Source organism: Canis lupus, chromosome 31 (assembly GCF_048164855.1).
Source record: "Canis lupus baileyi chromosome 31, mCanLup2.hap1, whole genome shotgun sequence".
Taxonomy (NCBI): domain Eukaryota; kingdom Metazoa; phylum Chordata; class Mammalia; order Carnivora; family Canidae; genus Canis; species Canis lupus.
Genome location: NC_132868.1, coordinates 32,039,072 through 32,061,072, shown reverse-complemented (window position 1 = coordinate 32,061,072; position 22,001 = coordinate 32,039,072). Strand labels below are relative to the sequence as shown.

Below are 22,001 nucleotides of genomic sequence, written 5' to 3'. Positions count from 1 at the left end.
AGTACTTATAGAATGATTTTAATGAAAAATAAAATAACTAATGCACAAACAAGAAAGTGAGACATTAACGAGGCGGAGACATGTAAATTTCACAGCCAAAGATACTGTGTCTATGTCATCAGAATAAAAAGCTGAAAATGATAGGAGTTGATGTCAAATGCAAAAGAGATAATTATGTGGCTAGGGAAAGACGAAAAGTAGGGTGGTAATGTGTTGTCTCCTGAAAGAAGGTCTAAAGTTAGTCTTAAGACACTGAGACAGAATAAAATATTCCAAAAAAGAGTAAATTCACAAAAAAGAGTATACTTAGAAGTAAATGAGGAAGCAAAATATTTCTATTTCTACAATTTAACATGTAAAACTCAAAGAAAGCAAAAAAAAAAAATCCAAGTCAAAGATCCCACATGGGGTCTAAAGGACTAAAATAACATGGGGCCCCTAAATATCTGTCTTTTCCTGTGAACAAGGATAAAAGATCTATGTTTCTGTTCTATGGCTAGTTAACAAATCACCACAATCTTAGTGTATTAAAACAAAGCTCATTTATGATCTCACACTTACTGTAGGTCAGCAGTCCAGGCATCGCTTAGATGAGTCTTCTGCTGTCTTACAAGGCTATAATCTGGGTAGTAATTGGGCTGTGTTCTTTTCTTTCTTCTTCATTTTCTCCTCCTTCCCCCCCTCACCTCACCCCTCTTCCTTTTCCTCCTTCTTCTCCTTTTATTAATGTGAACCAGAAATGTTTATTGCAGAAATTTGATGAAGGTTCCCATTGGGTGGCCCCTGCTGAAGTTGGACTGGGGCCCTCCATCCAGGGCTGGGCAGGTGAAATTTGAAAAGGGTAGAAGGAATATGTCTGGGCCCTGGGCCTTGGAGATACAAGATGATATTGGGGGCTAGGCTTCAGGTGACGCCTGTACCCAGCTCCATATTCGGAGACCTTACTATGCCATCCTCTACCTCTATGGAGAAGCTCTTAAGCTGGTGATTTCCAAAGATAGACACCAATGGGTCATCTAGTAATGAATCTGTTTCTTTCCCAAAAGTCCCAGTAGAGTTGGACAAGAGCCTAACCTTGCCTCCTTAGTTGTGAGCTGCTCCTCACTCTTCAGTCACAGAAACATCATTAACACTCATCTAGACATGCTACCACCTGGACCTCCTTGGCCTGCAGAGCCTTAGCCTGCTCCCCAAACACTGGCAGGTGGGTCTTGGAACAGCCTGGGGTAAAGACCCCAAAGATTCCAAACAGCACCCCCTTCTGCCCTTGAACAGCTCTGCCAGGTTCACCTTGTTTCCAGGTTCTCCTTCAAAAACCACCACTGAAGGCATCTCCCACCTTGACTGGGGCCATGGCTGAGGCAGGGTTGCTGAAAGTGTAAGCCCCACCAAGCATCTACTCCCAGCTTTGTTGCCGGCACCCTCCTGCTCCTGCCTCCACCCATACCACAGACCAATGGCAGTGGCCCAGACAAGAACTGAGCCTGCCTGGCTGCCCAGAAGGTGCAGTCCAGCCAGCAGCATGCCCATCCCAAAGCAATGGGGCTGTGTTCTTATCTGGAGACTTGGTTGGGGAAGAGTGTGTTTCTCTCTTTTTTTTCTTTTTAATTTTATTTATTTATTCATGAGAGACACAGAGAGAGACAGAGGCAGAGACACAGGCAGAGGAAGAAGCAGGCTCCATGCAGAGAGCCCGATGTGGGACTGGATCCCAGGTCTCCAAGATCACGCCCTGGGCTGAAGGCAGCGCTAAACCGCTAAGCCACCTGGGCTGCCCAAGAGTGTGTTTCCAAATTCAACCAGGTTGCTGGAAAAATTCATATCCTTGGATTCTTCAAGGCCACCAGGACAATGGGTCTTCATTTTAGGGAAGGCACCAGTCTCTCTTTTAAGGATATTCACCCAATTGAGTCTAGCTGACCCAGAACAATCTCCCTTCCAATTCACTCAAAATCACTGATTTAGGACTCTGACTGCATCTGCAAAATCCCTTAACCTTTGCCATTTTCTACTGGGTAAAAAACAGTCACAGGGTCCACCCACACTAACTATAAAGATGAGCTTAGCAAGGATGTGACACACTGGGAGTCACCTTAGGGTGTGTCCACAACAGGATCTCTATAAAGGTACATGGGATTTCTTACTTACCATTCAAAAGCATAATATTCTGGGGAGAATAAGAGTGCAAGGTCATTTTGCTGCCTTTAGGATCAAGAAACAAATATGGATATATTTATTATAGGAGTTTTGTAGATGCACAGTGATATCTAACAAAGAAATATAACAACAACAACAACAAAAAACAGAGAAGCCATCTTGTCAGGAAGGACTTGGACACAGAAGTTTGATGCACTGAATTGAGGAGTGATGTCAGACTCATGAGCAGGACTTGGGACAACAGAGAGCACAAGTGCCGATCTGGCTGCAATGGCTTTATGTACTAGACATGTTTGTGTTGCCTGGCTTCCTGTCCATAGCCCCTCACACCTAATCATCCATGCTGTGACCTGGCTCAGCCTTATTAGGCCAGGAATATATACCTGGCCAAAAAGAATATAACCAGAGACTGGCCAGAAACGTATGGTCTGTGTGGCCTTACTGGAAAAAATAAGCCTGTCCAATTAAATTTTCAGGAATTTGAACTAAAGTAAAAGAGAGAAGTTGCCAGTTGGTGGAGAATACTGCAGCTGAAAGGCCATGTAGCAATTATGAGCTGTGTGCTAGCCGATGCAGAGAAAGCAGCTTAGCAGAAGGGGAAAAAAAAAAAAAAAATGGTGCAGACTCAAAAAAAGAAGTGGAGATTAGAGAGAACATTCATTCATTTAATGCCTCTAATACATTCGTATAGAGTTCCTATTATGTACGGGGCACTGTTCTAGGTGCCAGGAATACCGCAATGAATAACACAGAGTGTCTGTTCTCATGAAACTTATTCCTGTAGTGGGAGAGAGAACAGTGAAAATGCACAAGCATATAAATTATATTTCATTAGGAGAGAAAACTGTGGGAATAAAAATAAAGCAGGCCATGAAGTTTAAAAGTAATGGGGGAATTGCTACTTGGGGTAGCATGGTCAGGGATGCATACTTGATTATGTCCTTTGAATAGAAACCTGAGTGCGGTGAAGATGCCAGCCAACCCTGCTGATAATCATGAAAAGGGTACACTGGACACAGGGCACAGTAGACGCAAAGGCTCTGAAATCGGTGTCTGCTTGGAGAGTCAGAGGAATAGCAAGAGGGGGAACATGCCTGCTATAGTGGGGCAAGAAAGCAAGTGAGAGGGTATCAAGGCAGACATGGAGTGAGCAACAGGATCACACAGGGCTTGTGAACCTGTGTCAGAAATGCTAGCTTTTACCCAGAGAGATGGGAAGCCGCTAGCGGGTTACTGGAAGATAATATCAGCCTTACATTTTTAAGAATCATTCTTGCTGCTGTAGAGAACAGATGGGAAGTGAGGGAGGTGACAGGGAGACCATGTGGCCCCTGAGAGATACAAAGTGTGGCCTAATTTCCAATTATGTCCCCCATGAGGTCTGGCTGTACTTGTTTCAGTCCTTGAATTTCCATGAGATAACATTGCAAATCCTTTTTTTAACCCTCCCCCCCTCTCTTAAACCAGATTGCCAAGGACTCTAATGAATGTTAAACATATTCAAGACTTGGGTATTTTGGGTTTTTATATATTTTGGCATAAGAGCTAAAAGGTAGTAGAATTTTTAAAACATGTTACCTTTTTTATAAATTATAGAAAGTGCTTGCACATTGGGGAGTTGACGTCAGACCCGTTAAATTGTTGAACAGAATTATTTTTCCAGGGCACTGGCTTAAACCCATACACAAAAGGTCAGTTCCCGAAGATGATTTATCTGATCCTTTGTGACATAAATGTTTCAAGAGTTTCTAACTCAATGAATATTCGCATCCAGTATCAATAAAATAAGTATAATTAGTTTTTATATCTTCTGGATAACTATTTTGTTATTCGATGAGCCTTTGAAACTAGGTATGTCTCCCCTTTTAGAGACAAAACAATTTGAGACAAAACAATGCAAGATTTTTATAAAGAATCCATTAATTTTTCATTTTCTATCCTCCCAACCCACACACATACAGAAACACACGTGCATGTGTGTCATTTTTATACGTATAGGCACTTTTTGGCTACCTTTTATGGGATTTCCAATGAAATACTACTAAAACAGCCATAAAGTGTTTCAAAATGGGCAGGGGAGGGAAGTTAGTAAACACTCTGTCACCATCTTAATAACATAAGACATTTTACTACTACCTTTTCAATGAAAATATCTAACTAATACAAGAAATTAAAAAAAAAAAAACTAGTTTAAGGTCAGACTATCCTATAAAAACATTAAGGGTGCATCAAACACATCCCCAAATAGACAAATATTCTTTATCTTTTATTTATAGTTTTGGTAATGCTTCTATAAGATATTTTATATTTTTTGGATAAGGGTAAATTAATAGCATTATAGGTTTTTATATTATTTGGTAATTTTACCATTATTATAAAACAGTTAATGGTATCTCAGTTGCGCCATGTTTATTAAATTATTGCATTCTTTTTATTTAAAATATTTGCTAAAAATAACATTTTTAATAAACATGTCCCCATTCACCAAATTCTTAAAAACACTACCATTAGAGAAAATAAAATTCAGACCGTTCATCTGTGAAAGAAGAGTATTTTGTTAGATATGAAAGGAATGAAATCAGCACCCATGGAATCATACATTTATCTTTAAATGCCCAAATGTGAGCACACACACACATCAATTTCAATACACAAGAGACAGATACATTTAAGAGAATCACTAAACATTAACAACATAGAAATGTGAAAGGAGATTTAGATAGAACACAAAAGCTAAAAGAAGCTATATGCCTAAGTAACTCAGCAGAGTGATACAGAGGAGGCAGCCAAATTCAAAGAAACTTTACTTTTTTAGATTTAAGTCACTTTAAGAATTGTTAACATTCAGATATATATTCAGTGTTTCATAACACTCTTGTTCTATTCTTAAAATGCAAAGTTGTACATAATATTTCCATTATCTGAGGTTTCCAGCACACAATCATATTAAGCCTTTTATCTTGTGGCATAGTTGGTGGGAACGAATTTTTCATCAGGCTTTATACTGAAATCAGCCTCATTTAAAAATAGTTATTTCATATTCATGTTCTCAAATAGCTTTCAAAAATTCAAAGACCAGGGGAAATTTGATTTGACTTATAAATATCTATGGGTATTGTTTAGCCTTGCTGGCCTCTTTAGCTGATGCCAATACTATTCCTCTATGATGCCGTAGTGAACTTTAAATTAGTAGATTAAGAGGACACATATAGAACTTCAAATAGGGTTCCAAAAGGATGGAAACTTTTCCATGAAAGCTGGTTAAAATATTTTAAGTATTTCATAATTAACTTTCAAGCATTATAATGTCCTTTAACACTTTGTCACTTTAGTAGTTACCATAAATTCTTTTTTTTTTTTTAATTTTATTTATTTATGATAGTCACAGAGAGAGAGAGAGGCGCAGAGACAGGCAGAGGGAGAAGCAGGCTCCATGCACCGGGAGCCCGATGTGGGACTCGATCCCGGGTCTCCAGGATCGCGCCCCGGGCCAAAGGCAGGCGCCAAACCGCTGCGCCACCCAGGGATCCCCATAAATTCTATTCTATAGTTTCAACTATCTTCTCAATTTAAATGATGCCTTCTCCAGCCTTCACTCATCTCTTGAAGATTAGTTCTATGTTTCTACCTGCCAGGTGAGTTTCTCTTCATACATAAAAACCGAACTCAAATAAGTAGGAAGTTCATTACCTTAGAATTTTATACATATTCTCAAGGGGGTAACTAAGTCTATTCAATGGGAAATAAAAGAAAACATTAAGTTTGCTTAAAATTGATTCTACCAATTAGATTTGTCCCAAAACAAAAACAGCTGTCCTGTAATATACCAACGTCCACATCACAGGCAATATTAAGTAATACTCTAGATAACAATTTGGCAAAAGATAGTAAAATAGGGATGTGCATATCACATAATTGGTCAGACTTGATAATCTTTCAAGTCCCTCTTAATTCTGTGAGTCCATGATGTTGTAAAACTATTCTCATTTTATTTTCTCATCATATATTAAAAAAGAAAAACTTCCTTCACTGCTAAAACTTACGTGATTTACCTCTTTCCAGTACATACAATACCTATTCATTATTTCCTGATGTATTATTCAACAGTTTAATTCATTTCAACAAATATATTTGATTAATTTCCCCTTATCTTGATCTTTGAAAATTTTTTTGTCAGTAGTTTTAATCTTAATATCTACAATCTATTAATTCCAAATAATTTTAGAAAATCTCTTATAAAGGAAACAATAACTTTCTAGGCTTAATCCAGACTACAAATAAAAACTTGCAAGCTTTGTTCATGTTAGATAAACTCTGGGAGTTCTAAAAAAGTTCATTTAATCTTTGAGATTAAAACACATGTTTACTTCAAAGATACCCTAAGGTTTCATTAGGTGGAAGCGTACAAAGTGCTTCTAAATGTTTAAGTTTAAACAAAATAGAAAACAAAATAGAAAAGATTAATGTCTGAGTATCTTCTAACTTCTTCTTTATATGTATAGCCTGTTAGTTGTAATGACAATGCTGGTATTACTCACAACATGTTGATTCACTAAATTTTACAAGATGCTTTCAAAAAAACAAAGTTACCAATGGGTTTGGAACTTCTACAAAATATAAAACCTTTCAGACATGTTTCTTCTAAGGAGTTCTAGAAAGATATACACAAATAAACATGGAAGTATGTAACCTTCCATCTGAATTGTTCAATCCTTTGAATTCTTTTCACAAATACTAACAGCTAATTTCTGTTTTATGTTTTTATTTGCTTAATTTTTTGCAGACTAAATTTTTATTTGCAAAGCTGTATTGTGTAACTATATGTTCAATTGTTTCAAAGGTGGTATCCAAAGTTGCTCAAATGAAGATATAATTATCAAGCATGTCGTTTGTCAGCCTGAAAATTATTTGGAATGGACCTGAGAGACAGAGAGAGAGAGAGAGAGAGAGGTTTTTCATGACTGCCTCTGTAAAAACAGATGAATACAATATATAGATGACTTAGGTATACTATATGTAATCATAAATTACTGCAGAGTTTAGAGCTTTCTAGGGTGAATGCTCCATTGTAAAAGAAACTCTCCTTAGATACTACCTTAGATAGTATTACATCTTTCAAAAGTGTATTTATTTTATTTAAATCACAGTGAGTAAAATACATGCTAGATAAGAAAAATATGTCTACTTTATTCTTTTTAATACCAGTGTCTCTCTGGAAAATGATAGAATAGTTAAAAGGAAACTGAAAAATACTGCTGTCCTTGGAACTTATATATATATATATATATATATATATATATATATATATATATATATGTCAACCAGCAATATATTTAATTACCTTCTATATGTTATCTTGTTTTCCTTTTATTCATTATGCATCACGAATAAAGAAGAGTTTTATCAAGATAGTTCTTCCTTTTTGCAATATAAATTGCTTGATTAAAATAAAACTATGGGCATAACTTTGCAGAATGCTCTAAAAAGTTACAACAAATAATTGCTCAAAGGCCCATCACAATCACTTACCCTACAACATTTTTATCTGACCTGAAATATTTATTATGTTGGAAGTATTTACTTTTAACACTAACAATCCATCTAACTATCCAATCTTCTGTAGCTCCCCAGTACCATCAGACCATATCAACATCTATCTGCTCAGAGTAAATATCTTAACACAGAGTTCTCTTATCAACAAATAACCTTGAAAATCAAGTAAAATGAAAAAAAAAAGTTAAAGAGATTCAGCTATTTTAGGAATGATGTTGGCTGATTTCTTTTAGGGTTACTCTAATATCCTCCAGCCTTGAGGCTCAGGGGCATGTGTGTGATTTCACACTTGCCCACGTAGAATATGGTGTACTCAGGAGTGATTCTCCTCGAATTGAGCAACCACCTGAAAAGGCCAGAAACAACTCTATGACTCATCAGCCTACTGATGTAGTTCTCCTAAATCAGACTGATTTGTTATAGGGATGGACCTTTTTCACAACCTTTCCTAGATATATCCTTTTATTTTTATTTTTTTAAAGATTTTATTTATTTATTCATGATAGAGAGAGAGAGAGAGAGAGGCAGAGAGAGAAGCAGGCTCCATGCCAGGAGCCTGATGTGGGACTTGATCCCGGGGCTCCAGGATCGTGCGCCAGGCCAAAGGCAGGCACTAAACCATGGAGCCACCCAGGGATCCCCTAGATATATCTTTTTAAAACTCAATTTGGAGACCTTGTAAGTAAAAAATCCAAGACAGATATTCTTCTCTTATCCATGTCTTCACATATATAAAATTCACATTGAAGCATTTATTAGCCAAGAAAATACTGAGGAGCATTTAAACTTTGTGTCAGTAGATTTGAAGAACTACATTTAAAAGTTTGGGGTGGGGGGGGGCACCTGGGTGGCTCAGTCAGTTAAGCAACTGACTTTTGATTTCAGCTCGGGTCATGGTCTCAGGGTTGTGAGATCAAGCCTGGCTTCCGATTGCACAAACTCTACTTGAGATCCTCTCTCTCCCTCTACTCCCATCTGCCCCTTGCACTCCCTCTCTCTCTAAAAATAAATAAAATCTCTGAAAAAGAAAAATAAATAAAAGCATATGTTTTATCATGTTGCTTTCACCACTTTCTAGGTCCCTGGAGATGCCCTATTAATCTAAATAATCTTCACATTATTGTGAAGAGCAAATGGAAGCGTTATGTTTAAAAAGCAATCTAAATTCATTTATGCACAACCAACACAGTTGCCATCCTGAATTTGGCTAATATATGTACAGAATCCAAAGCAATTCCACAGGCCCTTGGTTTTCACTATGACCAGTTCCATCTTCTCTCTTTTAATGAAGGTAATACAGACACTAGACTTGTATAGTATGTACGTAACACACAGTAACGATGATGTGACATAAAGAAAATGCATTAAATAAAGGCTAAAATCATACCTCCAGGTCTGTTTCTCAAAGACTATATATATATATATGAAAGAGTGTTCTTTGCAAGGTTTGAGTTAGCTCTTTTGACAGCTTTTGCAAATAGGGTTGAGGTCAGTTTATGTCTCCGTTATACCAGTTACACAACTTTGCTTGTCTCGGACAATTTATTCCATTCACTTCGTTTAGAAATGGCAAGAGATACAAAGATGATTCCTGGGACTACTTCGTATTCAGTTTGGAAGTTAGTGCAAGATTGCCCTCTCTCCAACACAGTCACTGATGAAAGGGATCTATTAAAAAGAACTGCGTTGGTTTACACTGCAGATTGGAGCATTAAACGACTGCATTAGTATGACTGCAGTGGGGGTAATGGTCGCCTCCAGTGAGTATAGAATGTTGTAATAATACTTTCACATACGTGCAATAATTGCTCAAACGTCCTCATTGAATTCGTCACGAACTGCTATCCGGCATCTCCCCAGCTAATGCCCCTCACACCTCCCCTCGCTCTTAGTTTTATTTCCCTCCGTCTTAGCGAGTGTAAACACATCAGGAAATCCGTGTACTTCCCAAATGTCACCTATGTATCATGAAGCGGGGTGTGCGTGGGGGGGGGGGGCGGGGGAGGGGGAGGGGGCTGCAAATCGCTTGCAAACAGCTTCTTCGGAGGCGTTTAGCGATACCGCCCAGCTCGAGAGCTCGAGAGCTCGGAGGCTCCGAATTCGATGACCCCGCCCGAAACCCCTTGGGCCTGGCCTGTAATTTTCCAAACAGCGAGCTCTCCTTTGCAAATAAAAGTTAAACATCGAGCCACAAGATAACAGAATGCTGACTTCCTGCCACTCAATTTTACAGGGCTTCTCTTTGTAGGGCTGCCAGATTGTGACCGATAAGGTGGGGGGGGGGGTGAGAGAGAGAGAGAATGAGAGGAGAGAGAGAGAGAGAGAGAGAGAGGGAGAGAGAGGGAGAGAGGGAGGAGAGCGATCACTTGCTTCCTGCTCCCTAAGCAGGGATCTGCCTGCGATGCGCGGCGAGGGGACTGCGGCGGCTGCTCCACACAGTTGGCGCGGAGGAGGGGCCGGGGGTGCGGGCGGGGGGAGGGGGCCCCGGCTGGCGGCGGCTCCGGCGATGGGCTGATCTGGGGGCTCCCGAGCGCCGCTCCCCGCGTGCGCGATTTGGGGGCAGCAGCTGATGGATTTGCGTTCGGGGTCCGGCCCGGCGTCTCGTGTGCCGCCTCCCCGAGCCCGACCTGGAGCTCCCGGTTCGGGTGCAGACGTCGGTAAGTAACGTGGGGTCCGCTGCCAGTTAACCGCCGAGGCCATTCAAGTGGCACTTTTAAAGCAGGTCAGTCCTGGAAGATGCCGCCGCCGCGAGCGTCTCCTTGGCCTGAAAGGTTCGGCGCGGCCCCCTGCCCCGCCCCCCGCCCGCTCGGGCTCCCGCCGCCGCCGCCGCCGCCGCCGCCGCCGCCGCCGCTCGCGCTCGGGAAGTGAGGGTGCTTGGGTGCTGGGCGGTCGGGGGCGCAGCCTGTGCCCGCAGGACCGCTTCACCTTCGGGCTCCGCCTGAGCGCCCCCGACACCGAGTCCGATTTGGTGTGCACGGCCATGCTGTGGTATCTGTAGCTCTCCTCTTCTCCCCACCCCGCCCCCCACCCCCCACCCCTCCCTTCGCCGTCTGGCCAATGCTGGGGTCTGGGATCCAGTCGCCCCCTCCCGCCTCCTGCCCGCCCCTCCCCACCCCCTTCTCTCCTCTCCGCACCACCCACCCCCGCTCCCACCTACCCAAAGGGTCAAGAGCAAAGACGCCGCCGGGAGGAGGTTAGGGCTAGTCCCATCTCTTCAGATCGGAGGAGGAGGCCTCGGGCAGGGATTGCACTGGGTGACAACCTTTCAGGAAGCGAGGAAGAGAAGGAAGGAGGGGGAAAAGAAAAAAAAAAAAAAAAAACACCCAACCCCATCCCGGAGACCCAGCCGGGACTGTCGCGGACCGCGGAGCTCGACAGTGCACGGGAGCTGCGCCCCAGGACGCCCGCTGTGCCCGCCTGGCCGCGCGGGGCCGCGGGGACTGTGGTCGTGAGCTCCCCGCCACCGGCGACGTCAGGCTAGGTGAGCGCCCCGCTCGCCCATTGGTATGCAGCGACCATTTCCCTCCGAGCCTCAAAGGTGGAGACACTCCAAAGGATTACAAGCGTGATGTGGCGGCCTCGCTGAAAGTTGGCGGCCGGGAGGCAGGGACGCCGCCGGGGCTACGGCGCGATGGATACAACGGAGCCTCCCCGAGAGTTCGCACCTCCCGCCGGGCAGCCCCTCGCAGCACATCCCGGAGACCCCGAGCGCCCCGCACCCCTAGGTACTCGGCGCAGCCTTCCCTACTTTGCCTGATTGAAACCAGTATTGCTCGCTTGTAGGATGTGCCTTGGTAGAGAATGTAGAGTTTTGACAGCGGCGTCTTCTGTACGTTCACAGGTGCTTGGAGGGGTGGGGGGTGGTTGCATTTTGGAACTGGATCCCTTGGTTGTCAGGACAACGGTTGAAGGGATGGTCCTGGACGCTCACATACCCTCGGACCCCTTCCCGGGGGGAGGACGGTGTAAGTAACTCCAACAAATAGGCCAAGTGTCGGAGCGAAGGGCCCCTCCCCCAGTGGGTCGCTCGCCCGGCTTGTGAAAGAAGGAAAATCGGCTCGAGGTTTTCGCCGTTTCCCGGGGCTAAACGTACCCATTTCGTGCGTTTCGCCTGGAGACAGCCGATTAGCAAAAGCATCTGTAGAAGGCTCGGACCTCCTCGGAAAATGAATGATGCAGCATTTTAATTATTTGTTCTAGGGGTGGTCGTCTCGCTTCCATATTGGAATATTGAACCTTAGATATGGGGAGACGAGTGGGCTCGGGGATCGGGCAAAGGGGAGGGGAGGTCGGGGGGGCGCTCTGTGGGGAGAAAGGGCTTCTTGTCCTCCCCGTGGACAGATGATGCCGGGCGCTCCCAGCAGGGAGCTGGGATCCGGGGCTCCAGGGCCCTGCGTCCCCTAACTTTTGGAGCCCTTCCTACCACTCAGACACCGCACACCGAGGTAAAGGAAGGAAAGGGGGGGGGGGGGCAGCAGCCTTTAGGACGTGGGCCAAAGCCAGAACTTGAGGCGATGCAGTTAAGGAGAGCACAGAGGGCGATGGCGGTGATGGCCATGGACGGTCGCCGGGCAGCTCCGGGAACCGCCGGGCTCCCCAGCGCTGCCATCGCATCCCGGGCTCCGAGGCGATCCGCGAGACCGTCCCCGCCTTCGCACGTCGGGCGCCCGAGGCCGGGTGCGGCGGGGGAAGAGGATGGGGCTTTGCTCTGGTTCTGGGCTCAGGCTGTCGTCGGTGACGCGCGGCTCGGCTGCGACCCGAGAAACGGGCCGGGTCTGGACCGCCCAGGGTGGGGAGCGTTAGGGAATCTTGCCTTCCTGCCTACCGAGTCTGTAATCGCTGTTTCTAATCTTAGCTACTCGGGAGCGGCGGACACTTGTGTGGTCATTTTAAATGCAAAACACCATGCAAATCGTCTGCGGCTGACTCTTAAGGAACGTTTAGGTCGCATCAGGTGATTTGCATATATTTAGAATGGTAAAGAATCGATAAGTTGTTTTTCTGTTTGTTTTTTCTTTGAAATTTGATTTTGTTTAAAAAAAAAAAAAGCGCTTTAAGGGAAAGCTCTTCTTCTCTACCCGCTAACTTTGAGTCCTTGGGCACTTGAGGTTCAGTCCAGTTCATCGGCGATCAGAAAGTCCCTCCCTTCCCCAGGAGCTGGTTACAGGATTGGTGTGGAGGGGGTGGGGGGGTGGGCGCGCAGGGCAATCGGTGCCCTCCGGTTCCCGCTAACTGGACGCGTTTGTTGCACACTTGCCTGTCCCCAGTTTCCCCGCTAAGCTGCCTTTCCTCCTAGTAGGGAGGGGGCTGCTCAACTGTCTCCGAGGGTTTCTGTGATCTGCTGGCCTCTCTTCACTGCAATGTCTTTGCTCAATCACCCCCACCCTCACGTCTCCCTATTTTCCTCTTACCCAAAATATCACGGAAAAAAATATTTGGATCAAAAAAAAGATGGGGGGGGCAGTGGGGGGGAGGTGGAGAGGGTCGAGGGAAAAAAAAAAATAAATCTAACCCCTGAAATGCTGCCCCCTATCCTCACGAGGTCTTTCCCGGTAGGAGAAAGTGAAATGTGCCATTGTTACCAAGTGGTCTGCGCTGGCCTGTCTCTGTTTTTAAAAAGGTGGAAGCAGACACATGGCCGTTGAATCCAGGGGAAATCGAAGGCTTTGAGCTGCAGCACAACAAAAGGATTCCTGGTGCAAAGAGATCGAAGCAAAATGCAGGAGAAACCCGGTCCAAGCCGCTCAGGCTGCCTGGGCTCTTGTTCGGGACACCTAAGCAGAATCAGCTAGATCCAGCCCTTCTCCTTTGGGGGACCTTTTATCCCTGTCTTTGGAGGGGAGTGTCTGTGCTATGAAAAGGATGATTCTGAACGATGATCTTACTTTATAACCCGTCTACACTAGACAGAGGAGCTTTGGAAACTAGAAGAGCAAAACAGTCAGGAGATGATTTCCTTGAGAGTTAAAAATAATAGTAATAAAAAGAAGGGAGGGGAATGCCTACACTCCCACCCACCCCCACCTTCTCCACCAAAGGAATGCTTCCTTAGGCTGGCTTCTGCTTCCCTGTTTCTTATTTTGACAATTTGTGATCTCGACCCCTCCAGGTTTTTTTTTTTTTTTTTTCTCGTCCCTTACACGCACACACACGAACTGTATAGTCAGGGCTTCCCAGTGCTCGTTCCCGACCCCAAGCTAAGCGCGTTCCCTTCTTGGAGCTCATTTTCGTGACGTGGAAAGCCGGATCCAGGGTTACAGCACAAAAAAAAAAAAAAAAAAAAAAGGGCCAGCAGCACAAGAGAAGTCCGGGTTCTGCACTGGGATTGAGCCTGCCTCCCTGCCTGCCTCCCTCCCGCCCTTCCTCCCAGCGCCCAATGATGTGCTGCCGGTACCCGGGGAGAGCGGCGGCGGCGGCGGCGGCGATGCTGGAAGCCTGCTGCAGCCCCTTCTCCTCCCTCCTCTATTGAGTGTGCCAAGCGGCAGTTCTGCATCCTAAAGAAGCCCATTGAAAGGCCCATTGCATTCCCAGCACGTCTCAAGCTTGCTGCTTTTATTTTTTCTCTTCGTCTCCCCCACCCACCCCCTCTATCCCCCTTTGCTTCAGCTTCAGCAAAAGGAAGGGAGGGAGAGGGAGAGAGAATCCTTAAAATCAAGCTTCCCCCCCCCCTTCCAATGTTCAATACTTAAAAAAAAAAATCTCCTGCAAAAATAGGTAAGTCAAAGACATCTGGAGCCTTTCTTAACCTAAGTCTCAGGGACCTCAGAAACAAGAAAAACATTTTTTTTTTTAAATGGTGAGGAGAGAACTTAAGTAGATTTTAATATTTTATAAGAGAGACAGGGAAGACTAACTGATACTGCAATGTAGCTTCATCTGCCTTCTGTCTCTCTCTCTCTCTTTTCATTTGTTTCTAAAAATTGAGCATTGCATGCCCGAGGCGTATTTCTCTTTGCTTTCTCATGGGTCTTCCTTTCCTTACAGCTGTGTACATTATATGCAAGTTGAATATGAAGATTTAGTCTTTTCACTCTCCCTATAAATTATACCATTGTGTTTTCAGAGGGTTGGCAAAATATTTCCTTAATGTATGTATCTTACTTGTGGAGAGAAAACATATGCTAAAAATTCCGGTATATTTTCATTGATTAAAAATAATTATTTCATTTTGATTGATATTTCAGTGACTCAGAAAGGGCAATCTCACAAAACTGCATTAATATAATTTATTTATGTACGCATTTTCATATACTGATGATATAAAGCAAAGAAAGAGAGCCATAGAGGAAGGCTCTGTATTATTAGAATAGTGCACAGTATTTGTTTCTTCTGATTGGAAAAGAATGATGTCTTTCTTTGAAATGTAATTCATATGATAGATCATTTACCAGCAGGTAAGAATCAAGGTTTCCAGCCTTTCTTGCCTTTAACTACCCAACTGTCTTCTAACCAGCCACCTGCCATTCCAGCTTTTTACGGGGTTCCTCAGCTGATCTCGAAGGCACAGATACACGTTCCAAACTATGCTCTGCAAGTGTTATAATACAGACACTCCCAGGCTCAGCATCCTTTAGCTATCATCTTTAATTCTGACAACTGCATGAGCTCCTTCTTTAGAAAGGCTAATTACTCCTAAAGGGGTTAAATGGCCAAATGATACATCCCTGTAGAAATTATTTAATTAAAGGAGATGTTAAAAATCTGTGCTTGGGCAAAAGAGGGTGGGGGTATAGTGTGATACTGAGCATACACTATAATTAAGTACACTATGATCATCTCTTAAGCAGAATCTTAAGTTTTCCTGAGAAACCAAGCATCTTCTACATCTCAACATCTGATGTTGGGTAATGGGCTCATAATTTATCACATTCTAATGTAATAACTCTGTGGTGTACTGTGTCTTTTTATGAGTGGAAACCTATAGTTTAAAGGATATTTATGTATTCCCCATCAGAGTTCCAATCAGATTTATAATGGGCACCTCTGATATCAATGTGAGTTTTAGCAGGCAAACAGATGTAATGGCCCAATTCCTGCCATTATTACTGAATCTGCCTATATCTAAAAGGCATCTCTGTATACCAGTCCTTTGATTGCTGTAAGAGGCAATGAAGGCTGCTTGTGTTAGTATAATATGCCCTTTACCAAGTATGTCTTGCTCAGGAAAACGTCATTGCATGGCACAATACTTCAGAGTCACCCAAGTTTAAATACAAAACATATTAAGCATGTTGATAGATCATTTGGACTGTCAGTTCAGCAACTGCTAAAGTTTTGTATCATTCTTAAGAAGCTTCAAATGTAGGAGTCAATTAGAATAGTGCATACGAGGAAAGGCTAAAAATCTGCATCTTTATTTCTGTTGCAGTTTTGTAATCAACTACGAACGATGAAACCTTCCATAGCTGAGATGCTTCACAGAGGGAGGATGTTGTGGATAATTCTTCTAAGCACAATTGCTCTAGGATGGACTACCCCGATTCCCCTGATAGAGGACTCAGAGGAAATAGATGAGCCCTGTTTTGATCCATGCTACTGTGAAGTTAAAGAAAGCCTCTTCCATATACATTGTGACAGTAAAGGATTTACAAATATTAGTCAGATTACTGAGTTCTGGTCAAGACCTTTTAAACTCTATCTGCAAAGGAATTCAATGAGGAAATTGTACACCAACAGCTTTCTTCATTTGAACAACGCCGTGTCCATTAACCTTGGGAACAATGCATTGCAGGACATTCAATCAGGAGCTTTCAATGGTCTTAAGATTTTAAAGAGGTTATATCTACATGAGAACAAACTAGACATCTTCAGAAACGACACCTTCCTTGGCTTGGAAAGTCTGGAATATCTGCAGGCAGATTACAATGTCATTAAACGTATTGAGAGTGGGGCATTTCGGAACCTCAGTAAATTGAGGGTTCTGATTTTAAATGATAATCTCATCCCCATGCTTCCAACCAATTTATTTAAGGCTGTCTCCTTAACCCATTTGGACCTACGTGGAAACAGGTTAAAGGTTCTTTTTTACCGAGGAATGCTAGACCACATTGGCAGAAGCCTGATGGAGCTCCAGCTGGAAGAAAATCCCTGGAACTGTACATGTGAGATCGTGCAATTGAAGAGTTGGCTGGAACGCATTCCTTACACTGCCCTGGTGGGAGACATCACCTGTGAGACCCCTTTCCATTTTCATGGAAAGGACCTGCGAGAAATCAGGAAGACAGAACTCTGTCCCCTGCTGTCTGACTCTGAGGTGGAGGCTAGTCTGGGGATTCCCCACTTGTCATCAAGCAAGGAGAATGCGTGGCCAACTAAGCCTTCCTCAATGTTGTCCTCTGTCCATTTTACCGCTTCTTCTGTTGAATATAAGTCCTCAAATAAACAGCCCAAGCCCACTAAACAGCCCCGAACACCAAGGCCACCTTCCACATCCCAAGCTTTATACCCTGGTCCGAACCAACCTCCCATTGCTCCTTACCAGACCAGACCACCCATTCCCATTATATGTCCTACTGGGTGTACCTGCAATTTGCACATCAACGACCTTGGCTTGACTGTCAACTGCAAAGAGCGAGGATTTAATAACATTTCTGAACTTCTTCCAAGGCCACTGAATGCCAAGAAACTTTACCTGAGTAGCAATCTGATTCAGAAAATATACCGTTCTGATTTTTGGAATTTCTCCTCCCTGGATCTCTTGCATCTGGGGAACAATCGTATTTCTTATGTCCAGGATGGAGCCTTCATCAACCTGCCCAACCTAAAGAGCCTCTTTCTCAATGGCAACGATATCGAGAAGCTGACACCAGGCATGTTCCGAGGCCTACAGAGTTTGCACTACTTGTACTTTGAGTTCAATGTCATCCGAGAAATCCAGCCTGCAGCCTTCAGCCTCATGCCCAACTTGAAGCTGCTATTCCTCAACAATAACTTGCTGAGGACCCTGCCGACAGACGCCTTTGCAGGCACTTCCCTGGCCCGGCTCAACCTGAGAAAGAACTACTTCCTCTACCTTCCTGTGGCTGGTGTCCTAGAACACTTGAATGCCATTGTCCAGATAGACCTCAACGAGAATCCCTGGGACTGTACCTGTGACCTGGTCCCCTTCAAACAGTGGATTGAAACCATCAGCTCAGTCAGTGTGGTGGGTGATGTGCTTTGCCGGAGCCCTGAGAACCTCACCCACCGAGATGTGCGCACCATTGAGCTGGAAGTTCTCTGCCCAGAGATGCTGCACGTCCCGCCAGCTGGAGCATCCCCAGCCCAGCCTGGAGATTCTCATCTTGCGGGGGGGCCAACGAGCGCATCACCTTATGAGTTCTCGCCCCCTGGGGGCCCCGTGCCACTTTCTGTGTTGATTCTCAGCCTACTGGTTCTTTTTTTTTCTGCTGTCTTTGTTGCTGCAGGCCTCTTTGCCTATGTGCTCCGACGGCGCCGGAAGAAGCTGCCCTTTAGAAGCAAGCGGCAAGAAGGTGTGGACCTTACTGGCATCCAGATGCAATGCCACCGGCTTTTTGAGGATGGTGGAGGTGGTGGAGGTGGAAGTGGAGGTGGGGGCAGACCAACTCTTTCCTCCCCGGAGAAGGCTCCTCCGGTGGGCCACGTATATGAGTACATCCCCCACCCCGTTACCCAGATGTGCAACAACCCCATCTACAAGCCTCGTGAGGAGGAAGAGGTGGCTGTTTCCTCAGTCCAGGAGGCAGGGAGCACAGAACGAGGGGGTCCTGGGACACAACCACCAGGAATAGGTGAGGTTCTCCTAGGAAGTGAGCAGTTTGCTGAGACACCCAAGGAGAACCACAGCAACTACCGGACCTTGCTGGAGAAAGAGAAGGAGTGGGCCCTGGCGGTGTCCAGCTCCCAGCTCAACACTATAGTGACAGTGAATCACCACCACCCTCACCCTCACCACCCAGCAGTTGGTGGGGTTTCTGGGGTAGTTGCGGGACCTGGGGGAGACTTGGCTGGGTTCCGCCACCATGAGAAGAATGGTGGGGTGGTGCTGTTTCCTCCTGGGGGAGGCTGTGGTGGTGGCAGTATGCTACTAGACCGAGAGAGGCCACAGCCAGCCCCCTGCACAGTGGGATTCGTGGATTGTCTCTATGGCACAGTGCCCAAATTAAAGGAACTGCACGTCCACCCTCCTGGCATGCAATACCCAGACTTACAGCAGGACGCCAGGCTCAAAGAAACCCTTCTCTTCTCGGCTGGAAAGGGCTTCACAGACCACCAAACCCAAAAAAGTGATTACCTCGAGTTAAGGGCCAAACTTCAAACCAAGCCGGATTACCTCGAAGTCCTGGAGAAGACGACATATAGGTTCTAACAGAAAAAGAAAAATTAGTGCTTTTTTTTTTTTTTTTCAAAAGGAAAGGAAAATAAAAGAAATATATCCCTTGCTCCCTTTACACTCGTCCCAATAACTCTATTCTCACAAACTTCCCTGCCCTGAACAGAACTGAAACCGCATGATAACTAGAAAATACAGATGTATGCTCTCCCCTCTCAGATGTGATTTGGAGGAAGGGCCATACTCAGATCATTAATCAATGAAGTGCCTTCGCAGACTTTTGCCAGCAAATGTTATCATTATTTTTTTATACTGAAACTTGAGACTTTGACTGTGCCATGTATAAGGTATATTGGGGATCGTTGTATTGATCCTAATTAAGTAAAATTCGATGTGTCTTTATTTTCAGTAATTTTTTTTAGTTGTAGTTTTGTTTGAAGGGGGGGCGGGAGGGAAACAAATTGACATTTGTGGCTTTCTTTCCTCTTCCCATCATGGCACAGATTCTGTACATGTATTAACAATGCAGTTTGCTGCATGCCTGGAAACTGCAAGACGGGGAGGGAGGGGGCGGGTCTTGCTCGAATGTTCTCACCCACTCTTTTTTCTGTCACACACACACACCCACACGCAAATCACAAATCCCTGCACACAGTTAGGTCCCTAAACCTGCAGCCTCTTCCTTCTGGTGCAGGTACACGTACACACACACACACACACACACACGTACACACTTGTGCGTGCATGCACACACAAACATACACACCCCATTCCCTTGTAACCCAATCTAATTAGTTCGGGTTTGATCCATCCCTCTACTCTTCATAGCTTCATCTTCCCTTCACCCCTAGTGTACAGCACTCTCTTACCACCCTGGGAAGTCATATATAGGTTGGATGCTACTGAAGTGGAAGCCTGGTGGTTTAACAGCTGGAGGCACACCTAGGGATGAGCACCCTCTTTGCGACACTTCATCCTGATGCCAAGATTTTTTGGAGAACATCTGCACTTTCTTATATATATATATATAAATATAATATTAAAAAAATAAAAAAGCAACTGGGTATATATCACTAACAGCTTTGTAGGAAGCACTTTTAATGTTTTCTCTCTCACACACAAAGATTCAAAAGAAATGTGCATATATTTATTCTGTAATTTCAGTGATTATAAATTGTAAAGGTAATGTTTAATCATTGTATAGTGATTATGCGTCTGGTATAGCTTTCCTAATAAAAAGTTTTTGAAAAACATAATACATTATATATAGAGGATACCAAGCTTGAACCTTAAACTCCAGCTATGCCATGCCTTTCGTGCTCCCATTATTTTTTAAAGTCTTTCTTTTGTTATACAGAAAGATAGTTTATTAACAAGTTTGATGCACTGTGATGTTGATAAATCTTACAGACCACCATCCCCATCACATACCAGGATACAATTGGGACTTTAAAAAATCTGATTTATATTATTCATTTTTTTGGATTTCAAACTCAGTACCCAGTGATGCACCATTTTTCCTAAGCAAGCTGTGATTGGGAGAAAATAGATTGCTAAGACGTACAGGATTATATAGAGGAGGTTATCAAGGATCCATGCACCTTAACATAGTAAATGACATAAAAAGTAAAATTGCTATTCTTTTTTTTTTTTTAAATGCACTAAAATTCTACAACACACACACACCAATCAAAATCTAAGGCCTCAGAGCCAATTTGACACTCAGAATCCTGCTATCTGCACAAGGTGTCATTGTTATATTTAGCTACTGGTCTTCAGCCATTTAACTGCGACTGGCCCCAGTCAGGCTTGAACTATAGATAGAGGATATTGAATGAAGTTTTCTTTCTGTATGATATTAAAATAACATTTAAAATTAATCTGACAACAATCCAAGTTATGATCCATTTACATGTGAGCGAAACCAAAGAAAATTGGATTTTTAAGGTGCCAGTATCTTGTTTGTGGAGGAAACTAAACGGATACAAAGAAACCTGAGCTTTGAGGCAGGCGCTTATCTCATTATGCCAGTAGAGGGCAGCAGAGCTCCAGAGATTCACGGAGCCTGTAGCTGCAGAATTGTGCAGTGAGGCCAGTGTTCTCGGTTTTCTCAAGCTGCCCTTGGTAGAAATTATCGTTATGTGTTGAATGTAATTCACCACAAGTCACCAATGCCTTACATTACTTTTTTTTTTTTTTCATAAAAAAGATTTGCAGCTTCTAAAGCTGTGTTACTGATAGAAAAATTAAGGCATTGTAGTTTTTAAAAAGCCCCATGAATGTCTAGAAGAATATATTTATATATCTTTCGATTATAATTATAAATTGATACATATGCATAAAATAAAAACCACACATATATCAATACAAAACTGCGACTTTTCAGGGCCGCCTTGCATTTGGCACTTGTACCTAAAATTTCTTTCATTATTTGAGGTACATTGGAATTACTTCAGATGAAGAAAAAGATGATTCACGATTTCTCTACATACAATATTGAAATGTAGCTTTTCTTACGCAAGAGGATCAGATCTACAATTAAACAGATGTCTTTCTCCTTTTTTATCCTCTTCTTTTTGCTTTCCCGTAAGTTAGCTTTTTCATAATTATCTCACTTCCCTTGTTCTTTCTAATCATCTTTCTCTCCTTCACTTGAAGCCTTTTTTTTAAAGCATAGAATATCAGTGTTTTAAACACCTGTAGGTGTTTTCCACATTCCTCCCTAATAAAATACTCTGGTGAATGATAGAAAGCATGAACATAATGAAAATTCAAAATGCAAAGCTAGATACTTATGACAGGAATCATCATTTCCTTAATAACTGCGCACACATTCATAACATGGTGTATTATACAAATCAGGTTAAAGTACAATCCCTAATGATCCTGGTGCTTTTGACATTTGAAAAATGTGTGTCCATAAACCATATCAAATTACAATAGAACTTGATAATTATTCTTATATTTTATTTATTAAATACAGAAAGACTGTCTTGTC

General features: G+C 43.4%; 1 protein-coding gene and 1 pseudogene across 4 annotated transcripts; one reads left to right on the top strand and one right to left on the bottom strand.

Annotated features, from left to right (window-relative positions):
• Nucleotides 1–723: 723 nt before the first annotated feature.
• LOC140622001 (peroxiredoxin-5, mitochondrial pseudogene) lies at nt 724–1,483 on the bottom strand (annotated as a pseudogene).
• Nucleotides 1,484–10,161: 8,678 nt separating this feature from the next.
• On the top strand, nt 10,162–19,415 carry SLITRK3 (SLIT and NTRK like family member 3). 4 transcript variants are annotated; one of them, XM_072807956.1, is made up of 2 exons: nt 10,162–10,367; nt 16,079–19,415. In XM_072807956.1, exon 2 carries the CDS (start codon nt 16,100–16,102, stop codon nt 19,037–19,039), a length of 2,940 nt encoding a protein of 979 aa, XP_072664057.1. In that variant the 5' UTR covers nt 10,162–10,367; nt 16,079–16,099; the 3' UTR covers nt 19,040–19,415. The 4 variants fall into 4 exon arrangements, with proteins under 4 accessions (XP_072664057.1, XP_072664058.1, XP_072664059.1 ...); XM_072807957.1 differs by lacking the exon at nt 10,162–10,367 and adding an exon at nt 10,566–11,435; XM_072807958.1 differs by lacking the exon at nt 10,162–10,367 and adding an exon at nt 11,615–11,675.
• The last annotated feature ends 2,586 nt before the right edge of the window (nt 19,416–22,001 follow it).